The sequence below is a fragment of the Phalacrocorax carbo genome, chromosome 7, assembly GCF_963921805.1.
Source record: "Phalacrocorax carbo chromosome 7, bPhaCar2.1, whole genome shotgun sequence".
NCBI lineage: Eukaryota > Metazoa > Chordata > Aves > Suliformes > Phalacrocoracidae > Phalacrocorax > Phalacrocorax carbo.
Window position 1 is genome coordinate 51,807,703 of NC_087519.1, and position 13,293 is coordinate 51,820,995.

The 13,293-nt window shown below is 40.3% G+C and overlaps 1 protein-coding gene across 1 annotated transcript in view; it reads left to right on the plus strand.

The window, feature by feature from the left end:
• Positions 1-9,085: 9,085 nt before the first annotated feature.
• The window catches only part of NLGN1 (neuroligin 1), a 316,462-nt gene continuing 312,254 nt past the window's right edge, over positions 9,086-13,293 (plus strand). Inside the window, exon 1 of the mRNA XM_064458015.1 lies at positions 9,086-9,762. Coding sequence (XP_064314085.1) covers positions 9,270-9,762 — 493 coding nt within the window. The 5' untranslated portion in view covers positions 9,086-9,269. The remainder of the gene's footprint in view (positions 9,763-13,293) is intronic.

Genomic DNA, 13,293 nt, shown 5'->3' on the forward strand with positions numbered 1-13,293 from the left:
AAACTTTTGTGGATTTCCTTTAATAAAGGCCGGGCGGGAATCAATCTGCTCCAGTAAACAATGTAATTTCTGATTAGCCCCAGATATCCATCCATGGTAAGTATAGCAGGTAACGATAAAAAACAGGTCCAGGCTGATGGATAAATGCAGGCATAAAAGCATGTTTCCATTACTGTAGCCCCGTTTCTGAGCTCTGCATTCTGAAGGAACGTATGGATTCGGAGGGGGACGCTGCCCTGCGACCCAGCGTTGCAGAGGAGTTTGTATGGGCGGGAGGGAGTGAGGGGAATGCAAAAAAGAAAAAGAAGCTGATGGGGAAACTTCATCACGCGTTGCATATTGAAAGCACATCCTGTAGTTTTAATAACAAATGATGGCATTACTTTCCCCAGAATGACTATTGAATTATCATAATTACAAAGGGAAATCGTGTTGACTTCTTGGTGACTCAGCTCCGCATCTCCTCCTGCCTCTGAAGACCCCACATCTTTTCCAACAGAGTTGGTTTTCATAATTATTGTTAGTTAATGATGTGCTGTCCATTATCCAGAGATAAAAAGCGACCAGTTGGCTACTTAGTACCGTGTTCAAGCTGTCCTGCGCAGCCACTCTAACGTGCCACTTTCCAGTAAAAAATAAAAGGTGGCATAAAGGGACACCGTCGGCGTGAAACCATGGGGTACGGTGTCTATGTAAATATCCTTACGGTAGTCAAGCCATGTAAAGGTCTGGGCTCCACATACCAGTCCAAAATGCTTTTTCCACCGCTGTGGGCAAATAAAAGATGAGGCCATTAAAAGAAAAACAATTGGACTTCCCTTACCCCCATTTGTTGAATTCTTCTGTTTCGTCCTCATAATATTTTCTGCATAATCGGTTTTAGTGCTGCCTTTGGGTAGCCTGTTACTTCCCAGTGATGCCTGGTTAGGTCTTTTGCACCATATTAAGGGAGAATGTAATGCTTGGAAATTAGCAACACGTGACTGTAACATCATAAAAGCGATCAAGGACACTTTACAAATATTATATTTCAGGTGACTCATATTCCTTTAACCAAGCAGAGAGCCTAAATGGCAATTTAAAGATATGTTTTCTAAATCTCCCCAGTCACATCCTGCCTAGAGATGCCATTAGCCCACTTGTTGAACTGGTTCTGGGAATTTAACGAGGGGAATACATTTATGTTGTATTTTATGCTTTCATTTAATTCCATCTTGTCTGAAGCTTTTAACTTCAACATCTGTACTTAAAATCACCCTTTAACTTTTGCCTTCCCAACCCTGTCCCCCAGTTTCCAAAAAAATGCTGGAAAGCAGGAAAACGTTACGTAGGCACACGGCGTTAGAAATATTCACGAGGAGAAAACGACAACTTATTTAGGAGAAACCTTGCTAGGTAGATATACTGAACATTTTGACATCCCCAAACCTGTGAAAAATAGGCATCGTGGGACGGAGCTCTTGTTTCCTCAACTGATTTCACAAAGATGGGTTATTTCTGTGGTGACTCGGGCCCTGACACAGTTGCCATGAGACCCCGCTGCTGGGTCTCTGGAGTCGTGGTCGGCGTGTCCGGGACATGACCGCAGGGAGACCTGAGGCCTTGCTGTGACTTAAATAAGTAACTTTCTCACAGATAGAGGTAGGAAATGAAAACAGGACAAGGAGCTGAATAATAGGAGCTACCCATGAAGTCAGATGGAAAAAGTAAATCTTTGTAGACATTTAATGGTGTTATATTCTAAGCTTTTGGGAAATTTTATTTGAAATTTTTTTACAACGGTAAATACAGTCGGTGCTATATCCTATTTCTATTTCATGGGAGAGAAAAATTCCCCGTCTATGGCACAACACTTTACTGCTACCGTTACTGCAGACTTTATAGATCAGAGATGTGTCAGCATGTTAGCTTTAGCTGTAATGCTTTTTTTGTGTGAAACCTTATGGGCCTTGCAGCTACTTTCTCATACTGACACTCATAAAATGTTCAAGTTCTCATATTTATTATTTAATTTGCCTCCTATATAAAGCAACGGAGCTCTTCGATATATGAATGCGAAGCCAAAAATGACAGGCAGGCATGAATGGGACTAATGAGTTTTAATAATGCACATATTAGAAACTGCTAAAGGAAGTTTAATTAAGAAAAACAAGTTAAGCATGAAATTCATTTTGGAACAAATGCAAGCAAAGCCACAGATGTACAGACTGCTACATCACAGGAAATGGACTCTCAAGTTGATAGACCCCTATAGTGCCAATATTGCACTCGAAATGTAGTGCGCGCTCTACAGTTCTGGAAAGCATGGGAACGCCATTCAAGAGCACTCTCAAAGTTGAGTTGGAGACGTCGGGTTTGTGATTAGCAAATGATATTTATTTATACCTCTGTGGGTTTTATGGTGAGTTGGAATTTGAGCTCAATTACCCTGATGGAATTGAGACCAGAGTCTGATCCAGTAAGAAAAGCATTTGCTCTTTTTTTTTGTGCCAAAAGGACGTTTGATGGTGTGGTTTATTTTTTTGTTTGGGGGTTGTTTTTTTCTTTTTTTTCTTTTTTTTTTTATTCATCTTATTGAAGAGCTGGTTATTGATCTAACTCTACGAAGAGGGTTTTGTATGCTTTGGAACTGTTATTGCATGGTATCCAGATAGAAAAACAATCCATAGACAAAGCCGAGTTCACTCAAGCATCTTTGTTTTCAGAGTTGTCTATCAAGCAATGGTAATAACAGTATTTTAGGGTTTGTGGGGTTTTTGTTGTCTTTATTTTTGGTTTTTAGTTTTGAATTTCTAATGCCCCCAAAGTAGGAAAATAAGAGAGTGGTATCTTTCTTCTGAATCTGATATGAAAGCTCGCCTTAGGTGACGAACTGGCATTAAAGGTAGTATTATTGTTGATATTATAACTGTATTAAAGGTAGCAAAAAACCCCCAGTTTACTTTTCTTATACGATTAATGCCAGTGAACCAAGAGTTAGCTACAAATATTTATGAGGCAACAAACTTTGTTACTAATGCTATAGCTTAATTTTTCACCTGCAAGAGACAATAAAAGCACTTTTAGCTTCAGGGGCCTCTGGGTGGCTTCTAGTACACTCGTTAGAGTGATCAGGTGGGAAGCACGTGAACCTAAGTGTTAATCAAAGCAAGCTAAATCCACTTGACAATCTGATATACAATATGCGGCTCTCAATAGAAATGAAGGCTACGAAGATCTCAAATGAGAAACATCTGGGATAATTTTTTTTTCTCCGGTATGACCTCTGATTAACACGAGTTCAGCTGAATTTCTACAGTAGGTCAAAAAATCTCCATGTCCCGAAGTGCCCTACTGCCATCAACAGAATAGCCATTTCATCATTTAGCCGAACAGTTGCAGTGCTCAGAAGCGAGTATAACGCGTGGTCCATTTAAGGGTTAACCACGAGCTGCTAAAAGGAATAAAGGTTCGCTTCAATGCCCATTATATTCCAAGCCAGTGCATCTGTCATTTTTAATTTAAATCTGTATTACTTAGCTGTCTAAAACTTTACACGTAAGTGACAGAGTTACCCATTCTTTCTGTTATGGGTAGAATCACCATTTCGTTACCTACTTACTGTGCAAAATGTCAGACAGCTATAGTCCAGGTTAAAAAAGTGTAGCCAGCCTCTGGTAATATAAACAATTACTGCAGCTAAGAACTATTTTAAGAGAATTATTTATTGATATGAGGAAATGGAAGATAATAAGACTTAACTAACCCTCCTCTTCCCGTAGGTTTAATTTGTCTAATGCAAAACCAGCTTAGTAGAAAATGATGATCAGAAGTCTTCCTATTTTGGCAAACTAAGTTGCAGAAATTATTTAAGGGGATCTTTTGATCATGCAAATACTAATTAATAATGAGTTAGCAATAGTGAATATTCCCACTAATGAGGAAGAACAAAAATATAGTGAAGCTGAAAAACGCATGACAATTCAAATGAGTCTTATAACCTCTACTCAGTTTAATTCAACTTCTCGCTAATTTGGGCTATGCTGTGTTTGAATACGGTATTTAAATATTGTATTTTTTACTAATTTCGTGGTAAGGCTTTGCGTACAAAACGTAATATTAAATAGCGGTAAATGTGAGAATGGCACTTGCGGAATCAGTGTCTCTGATCCGGCAGTGAAATATTTACACAGCCTGTAGCGTCTGGAGGTCCTTAGCACCGGCTTGTTTGCGGGCCCCGAGTAGCGTAACGCTTGTGCTCTCGTCCTAATGCGGGGTGGGACTGTGACCCCATCAGAGCAGCGTCTTGTTCGTGCCTTTGCTGGCGGCCTCGGCAAAGGCGGTGCATCGCAGTCGGGTTGGATTTGTAGCTGCTTTCTGAAGCCTCCAGGCCTGTAGTTGCTCTCAGGTGGAGGGGTGCTGCCACGTGGGGGCTAACCAAGCCCCACCAGAGCTGCACCCGTCTTAGGAGCATATAGTCAGGATTGCAGCCTCCTCCAGTATCGTTTCATCCACCTGTTTTGGGTTTCTTTTTTGGTTGGTGGGGTTTTTTTTGTTTGGTTTTAGGGTTTTTTTTTGTTTGGTTGTTTTTGGTTTGTTGGGTTTTTGTTTGTTTTTTTGATTTTTAAATACATCTATTTCATTTCTTGAACTAAATACATGTAACGGTACACGTAAGTCCCTTCCCTTGACCAAATATTTCTGGAAATACCCAAGAGCAGGGTCTGTTTTAAAATCTTTCCTTCCACGTAGAGGCAAAATGTGCCGTATTTGACAGAACGCTTCCCTTTGCTAACTTGAAGTGTGGAAGAAGAGACGGGAAATTCTGTGATGCATCTCTCAAGGATTTGTCTGATCATGTTTACGTTTGGTGTGTCACACCGACCCAGTGTTCACCCTGGGTCAGATCTCTCCTTTCATGGCTTCTGTTCCGCTGGCCACGTTCCTGTTTGGCATCGGAGCATAGTTTAGAACATGGATTTCTTTTCAGAGACACGAAACATCTTTGGGCTCTTAGTTCTAAGTAGAGACTGTTGTAAGTAAAAACGGATGTAAATGTAGTTGGTTCTGCAAAATAGCATTTGTGTTTTGAAATGAAGCGGCATTGTGTGGCGTTCCAACCTCTTACAATCACTTTCTATGAATATTTGCGCACTTGGGACTTACTAACAAAATTGAGGTGGAAACGAATTTTTAAGCGTGAATATCAAATCACTGAGTACATCTTCAGCTAAAAAGAAAACAGCCAGTGGTGTAAAGATATCACAACAATGCCTTTACATGTGCTGAAGCTGGCATATGGCCAGCAGCCTTGGGTGCCCCCAAAGGTTTTATTAATCCATTGGAGCTATTGACAGGTGGTGCGGTTCAAGACATCCCTTAAGATTTGAAGCTCTGTGCACGAGTAACAAAGAGGAGTTTAGCTGCTGCAGTTTGCAGCAGATGTGACCTGTTGTGAGATGCAAAGATGCACTGAAGTTATCTTGGATTGTTCGCTCCTCGGCATACTAAATGCCTCTCCAAAGTATTTTAGAATCTGAGCTGTAAAGTAATTTAAATTCAGAAAGGAAGATAATAAAATAATAGATGATAGAAAAAAAAACCCTCTATATAGTATAGACTGTTCCAAGGACCATGAAAGACTTTATCAAATACCTTTTATAGTAGAATTCATTTGTGTTACCACGGGGAACAATTGTGATCCTTGCATCTAGACGATAATAAAATCTGAAAATATTTCTCCTCCTCCTCAGATCCACAATGTTTTGATGCTGAGTTTGCCCCAAATTGATCATCATTACTCTCTAGTTTATTCTCCGGCCCATCTCTCTGATCATTCTTGCTCCTCTTCATTGCTTCTCTCTCTTTCCACCGATTCCTGTTCAGTCAGGTCCAGATACCAAGGGAAAGTCCTATGTAGATCACCTGCCGGAGGACGAGGGCAAATCTTATCCAACACTGACTCTCAACAAGTAAGACATGCTCCAGGCTGGCCTCCCTGCTTGCCTTTCCACCTGGTGCTGGGAGGAAAATTTTGGCATAACAGTCTCAAAAGATTTGAATAATCTCGGTCTCTTTCTTTATTTGCATGAGTTTGTGTTTTTAATGTTGTAGCTTCAGGGCAGCCAGTGCCAGGCTTGAATGTTTGACCTCTCAGTCTCAAAAACAAGCTGTTACTTAGCCATTTAAAAAGAAAGACTTGTGGGGGAAAAAAAAAAAAGGCAAATCTGAAATTCAAGTTGCAAATGCTACGAAAATCTGTTGATTTCAATTCTGCAAGTGCTTTACAATTTGCTGCCCTGTATAACCTATAAATCTATCCACTGCAGCTAGCTACTACCCAACAGCTAATGAATTAAGCATAGCCAAACACAGCTTTGAGTTATTTTCCTACCTTTTTAGCCTCCTCCCTCTGTCTTAGAGTAAAACCTCCTCCATGGGAGACAAAACAGAACTTTCAATCCCAGCAGAGTTGTTCAGCTGCAATGGCAAAGCAGCTGGTGGACAAGCTTAAGACCATAGTCCAGCCCTAGGATTTGCTTTAAGTCACCTAAGTAATAAATTTGGTTCAGAATAAGTTAAAAAGTGAAGCCCCGGTCCTGCAATCTGAAATGTCTCTCTGTTCCGATTAACTCATGGCATTCCTAACATTGTCAATACTTAACATTTTAGGTATCAAAAATATATTCAGAAGTTGTCTTAGATCTGGAAACAAGTCTCAGACTTTTAGGGTGAAAGTGCTAAATGAATTATTAGCAGCGTCTTGGTAGTTTTCCACGTTGAACCAACTCAGGAGCGTGACATGAAGAGGGATGCTACTGTTTGGCGCAGCTATGTTGAATTCGGTTTGTCCTCAGAGCTTCCCCAGACCGTGGAAATTAGCAAGAGAGCTACTGAGGTTAGGCTCCTGCTATTTACATGTCTGAGTTTAAGAACCGAGAGTACATTTTTCCAAATTAAAAAAAAAAAAATGTGGATTTTAAGACCTAGTGGAAGTGTTTTAAATTTGTGAAGGTTTTTGAATACCCCTAAGGAATGAGCGTCCATCTCTCCGTGACCAACTGTACATCAACTCAGAAGAGAAAAGTTGTACTAGGTGCCTTCTGCTCTGGCACTCCTCTATGTACTCTGTCTTTACTATTTCCCAAGTAAATATCCTACTACCTTTAAAATTTGAAATGCAGCAAAGCAACACTCTTCCAAGAGGCAATCGACTGCGTTCCATTCTGTGTAAGTTTATGAAACTAAATGCAAACATGTACATTAAGTTTAGGGAATTATTTTCTGCAGCTAAATTGGTGTGTTTCCAGCAAACGCTGAGAACTTGAAGCTGGAGAATGAAGGATATAAGCCTGTTTGTTAATGCAGTTTCACAGTGAAGGTGTTAGAATTAGCAGAGAAAGAAAAGGAGAGAGAAAACTGTGGAAAAGCTTCATCTATCTCCTTATTGCCTCCTGAGATAGATTGTTCAGAGCTAAAGGAACACTAGACATGAACCAAATCTCCTGCTGTCCTATATAGCTTTTACAATCTCCTTTTTAATAATCCAAACTGCAGGGTAGTCTGACTATTAGACAAGCCGTTCCTTTGAATTCTCTCTGCAATGTGTATAGACACGATAAAAAAAACAATTCTCATTAAAGCTGCCAATGCTCTTTCAAAAGCAGGTGGTTTAAAACGTTTCCTGTACAAAGCGAAACACATTTCTTGTGCGCTACACACTACTTAATAGGGAGTGTAAGATTACACTGCTATGTTGTGTATAACACTGCATTTTAAATAATAGGGTAGTGTAAGTCGTGTTGGAAATATGTTTAACATGAATATGGAAGATATAATGATATGCACTGAGCAATTTTCAGAAGTGCTGGAACACAGCCTTGTGTGACAACCTCTGAGCTAAAGCAGTTGAAAATAGAATCTGGAATTTGAGATTATACAGTCTCTGATCCCAACTGATTATTTTTCTAGGATATTGTTCAGTCAGCACGTGGGTATATGAAAGATAAGGTTTCTACTGTCCTATGGGAGCGTTTATTGTTTATGTTATAAATTAAGGATGGTAGGGATTGAGTGCATTCATCACGCATTTTCATTTCTCACTGAAGTCAGGTAGTTTATAAGGAAGGCAGGACTGGTCTGAAGTGACAATTGTGATATACAGCTCCATCCCTAAACTGCCCGTTCACATCCTTTTCCAAACCAGTTTTTGGAAAAACAACCCCGCTGAGGTCCAGCTAAAGTTCTGTGCAAAATCAGAGCTTGCCGCTCGCTTCAGTGGGAGCAGACTTTGCTCCTTCACTGATGTGAACATTTCACTCTGGAGGGGTTTTTCATCGGCTATCGGGAACTTGTGGAACAAGAAAACCATGTAAAGTACGGTAATTCCGGTTATCGTGAGTAAGCACCGTAATTCCAGTTATCCTCACACATGGGTTCCAGTTGCCTCAATGTTTTAATCGGAAGTTGTATTTTAAAATGAACAAAAAAATGTTTGTATGTATTATAATCTGCTTTTAATGAAATAAAATGCATTTGAGTCTTCGGCATGCCTGTCTATCTTAATTTCGCTATCTTCTGCTTTAAGAAATAATTACTTTCGTTTTGATAAATCAACTTGTGCAAACAAGGTGAAAATTGATTATGAGCTGATTAAGTTAAATCAAATATTAACATAAACACTTAGGCAATGTAGCCTGGCAGCAAATTGCTTATTCTTAAAAAGGTGAATTTTAAAAATGTGTTTTCTGTGAGTCCTGCTTCTTCTGAAAAATCCCTGTAAATTCAACAGGTGACATTATAGATAATCCAGTTAATCAGTGTTTCACCCGCCATTTCATGGACCCATAAACTACTGCAATTTTACTTACATGACTCTAGCAACTATTAATGTATGTAAATAACTTGTGAAACATCTAGTTATCACTCTGCTCATATTAGCTCGTTCATACTAATGATTTATTTTCATTTTCTCCAGGATATAGACCTGCGGCTAACTGGATTTGATTTATAAGAGGGGATTCTGCAGTAAATGGCTGCTCTCTTCATATTGCTGCTATGGAAAACAGAATTGTCAATAGGATGTAGTCTGATAAATAGTGCTGAGTGAAGATGCAGCTTCAATAAGTGTGAAATCAATGGAAGATACTTACCGCATGAAAAGCCTTTTGAGATTTTTCTGACAGGCACCTATTTAGGAAACTTGATCTGTTTCCTCCGGTTGCCCTGTTTTTACACCAGTGGATACAAATCAGATTGCTTCACTGTAGTCACACAACTAATGTGGGACCATGGCCTTTCCAAGATCCATGTGGCTGAACTGTGTATGGAGAGCGATGATAGCCCGCCTGTTACACATGGGATTGAATGCCACTTTTGCTTTTTGTATGCTTGGATTTTTGCTTCACGCTGCAGCTGTGTCCTCCCAAAAATTGGATGATACCAACCCAGTGGTGACCACCAACTTTGGCAAGATAAGAGGGATTAAGAAGGAACTTAATAATGAAATTTTGGGGCCCGTTATTCAGTTTCTTGGGGTTCCGTATGCTGCCCCTCCAACAGGGGAGCGCCGCTTTCAACCTCCTGAGCCTCCGTCTCCCTGGGCAGATATCAAAAATACCACTCAGTTTGCTCCAGTGTGCCCCCAGAACATTATAGAAGGCAGGTTGCCTGAAGTCATGCTTCCCGTGTGGTTTACTAATAACTTGGATGTAGTTTCCACCTATGTACAAGATCAGAATGAAGACTGCCTCTATTTAAATATCTATGTCCCAACCGAGGATGGTGAGTTAATAGCAGGCGAAACAGGGAGATCTTTTTATTTTCCTGTTCTATGTTCTAACAATATTAATTCACGTGTACTGGTAGCATGCACGGCTTTCTTCGTTTGCATGCCAGCATATTATATGTATGCATGCTGCTTCTCTGTGTATGCATCTGTCCTTGGTTTGGTTTTTTTGTTTGGTTTGGTTGGGTTTTTTTGTTTTATTTTGTTTGTTGGTTTTTTGTTTTTGTTTTTTTTTCCGTCTCCAGTCATTTTTTTTCTCCCACAGCACGTGTATTTTTAGGTCAAAATTGGTACCTAATTCTCATTGCCACCCACTGACTTCTGGGAAGATGCATCAACATCTTATCCATTGCATGTGCAGGCACAACGAGTTGAGAATCTTCCGCACCTAATAAAGCAGGTCATATTTAAGTTAGATAGCGGTGTTGCATGCTCCTACTGTCTGTGATGGAGCTCCATGTTATTTTCTAGTCTTCTATTCATTTTTCAGTCAAAAGAATATCCAAGGAATGTGCCAGAAAACCCGGCAAGAAAATTTGTAGAAAAGGAGGTATGTATAAAGTGGACAAAAAATAAAAATAAAAACGGGGGAAAGATCGAAACCTTGCGAAGGAAGAACAAATAATACAGCTGAGAGAGGCTGATTTACTGATGCTGTGAACCGTTAGGGACTATCTTGTCCTAATGAAGCCAGAAAGGTGTTTTAAAGCGGGGACCGTGTAAAGCAGATGAGACGAGAACGTTTGTAAAGCCTGAATTCAGTTGCACCTGACCATCTCTCTTGCACTATCTCGTGCTGACCTTATTGGCAGCTCCTGCGCCTTGGCCTCGTGGTTTCGAGGAGCGTCTGTCACCCGTACGTAGGTACCGTACGGTGTACACGCGTGCGGGGGAGGTCGCTCGTACGCCTGGGGCCTGGCGCGGTTGCGCTGGAGCTGCTGGCACGGCTCCGCAGCTCTGTGTTCCGGTGGTATAGCGCGATGGCTATGGTGTATTAGCCCGCAGCAGAGCTGCAAATCTGCATCGACTTCCTACCTGATACCACCTATTTTCTTGGACCGGTGTTAACTTGCCCAAAACGTAGACGTGAAACGCTTGTTTTTGTTTACACGCTCCTAAAAGTAAGCGTTGATTTCCTTTATTATGTGATTACAGCTCTTTGCAAAGCCAAAAAATCTCCTAATAGGGGTGCAGGGAAACGTTAAAATATTGTGACATGGTACTTTGGAAACTAGGCGGCTTTTGGAAGCTTTGGAAACTTGGCTTCGACCCTTTTTGGGTTAGACAGCGTGGGAGAATTTGCAGATTTCTTTGTGAACATTTGCAAATGCCCGAAGCAATTGATACGCGATATAGAAGGTATATTTTGATACTGATTTAAAGTAGATATTTGGTACTAGTTTGCAGTACTAATTTTGTACTACTTCACACATTTGTTCTACATCAAATTATTTTTCTTTATGGTTTTCTTTAATATGACATGTTATTTAATAGCTGGACTACATTTGAATCTAGAATGCCTTTTTTTTTAGGGTAAACAGAGAGTCGTGCGGACATATGTGGTCACCTATTAGCTGTAATCCATATTTTGTATATCAGTTGCTATACGTCCCTGTTATTCCAGAACAAATACGCTTTAGGAAAGTGTCACAGCAAGAAATTGTTTAGAGCTGGGCCAAGTTCACCTCAATATCAGCTTTTCAAGGCGGTATCTAGGCATCTAAATGAGGGTGGCCTTATTTTCCAAGGTTTTTGCTCTTACAGCTCCTACTGACTGTTAGTCGCAGCCAGTTGTTAATTATTTATTGTTAATTGTAGCTGCTTTGTGTGTATGCTTTTTTAGATGTCTGAATCCACTTTCAGTGTCTTAAGGCAATTTGGTTTTAGTGTCGGGCTTTGAGGCAACTTACAATGTTTTTTGTTAGGGAGTTTTTGCTCGTGCTGTAAAAATACAGTTGTTTAAGCTGGATTCCCGGAGTCGGAAACAGAGATAATCAGGGTACTGTGAGCCACGTCACTTCTTCACCCATCAGTCAAGTTAGGATAACTGCTGTCATTTATGTGCATTCAATTAATGTGCAGCGCTGCAGCAGTTATTACGCAGTTCATCAAGCGTGTGTAATTAGCTGAGCAACTTTCACTTCCTATCACCCAGACGCTGATTCACAAAGTCATAAATAAAGATGCAGATCTCCATCATTGTTCTCAGCAAGCATCTTTTCCTATGAGAGAATATTAAAAAAAAAATAATTAGAAAAATAGGAAAAATAAAGGGAGGGAGAGCCCAGTAGATGAGAGTCATGTTGATTGTCCTGTGAGCCTGAAGGAGAATAAAGAGAGAGTTATCTGAAATTCAGTAGGTACCTTTCGAGTTAAATTCATTGCACACGCAGCACAATAAAGAGCAGCAGGAGCCTCCCTTTTCCCGTTGACAAGCGCAGAGACCTGAATACCCTCAGCCTGGGAAGTTGGCGTAGCTGTAGTAACCTCTGTTCTCCGAGGAACTCACGCTCTACTCACCTGTGTGTAACCTAAGATTATCCTTGGCTTGGGTTTCCCCCATACTAGTAGTAAAAGGAATCACGTCGTAGAACACAGTTGCAGTAGAGTCACAGCATCTCAGCAGCAACAGCAGCTTGGAAATAGCACTGGTTTTGTATGAGGAAGAAGAAAGGCCCGGTATTCCCTCTTCTGCTGGATTTTGAGGTTGCAGTAATTTCATTACATTTAGTGGTAAAAATTACCGGAAAAGAGGAAATACGAAAATAAGAGGCGGACTTTTACACCACCTTTTTAATGAATAAAGGTGATATAAATTCACAGTGACTGAACCCACAGCGGTACGCTATCATATATATTGTTTGATTCTTTCTTATTACATGAAATAGATTGAATTCGATTTAAAAAATCAGTAGCTATACTTAATTGTCCAGTGAGGGACATGAGAGAATTCAAAAGTTTGAAGAACAGGGAGTAATCTGATGAAGATAGATGCAGAAATGAAAGGAATTCCATCCATGAGACATGCTAGAGATGGTGAGGAGCACGTGTAGGTGCGGCACTTCAGGGCACGGTTTAGGAGACACGGGGGTGTTGGGTTGGGGGTTGGACTTGATGATCCTGGAGGTCTTTTCCAGCCTTAATGATTCTGTGATTCTGTGATTCTAACCATTACCACCTGTCGGTGGGATGTGGATACGCGCTCTGCAGGGACCACGAAGCGATAGGCTGGAGCTGGGCGAAAAGGAGTGAGACAATATATCGTGCTTTATGCTAAATATGGATGCCTATATTTCAGTATACTTCACCTTCAATTTACAGATTCAATAGATAAAGAAAGATCATCTGTTTTAATGTCTTTTGCTTCAGGTACTGAAGGTCAGAGGTTACTAATTCCATTATGGATATTCATACAAGCAGAAACCTCTCTACTCATTAGGGCTGGTTTTAGAGAATCTGTGCAAAGACATGTAATTAAGTTTTGTGTTGGTTTTTTTTTTTTTAGAGGCTAGGATCCATACTTCTAG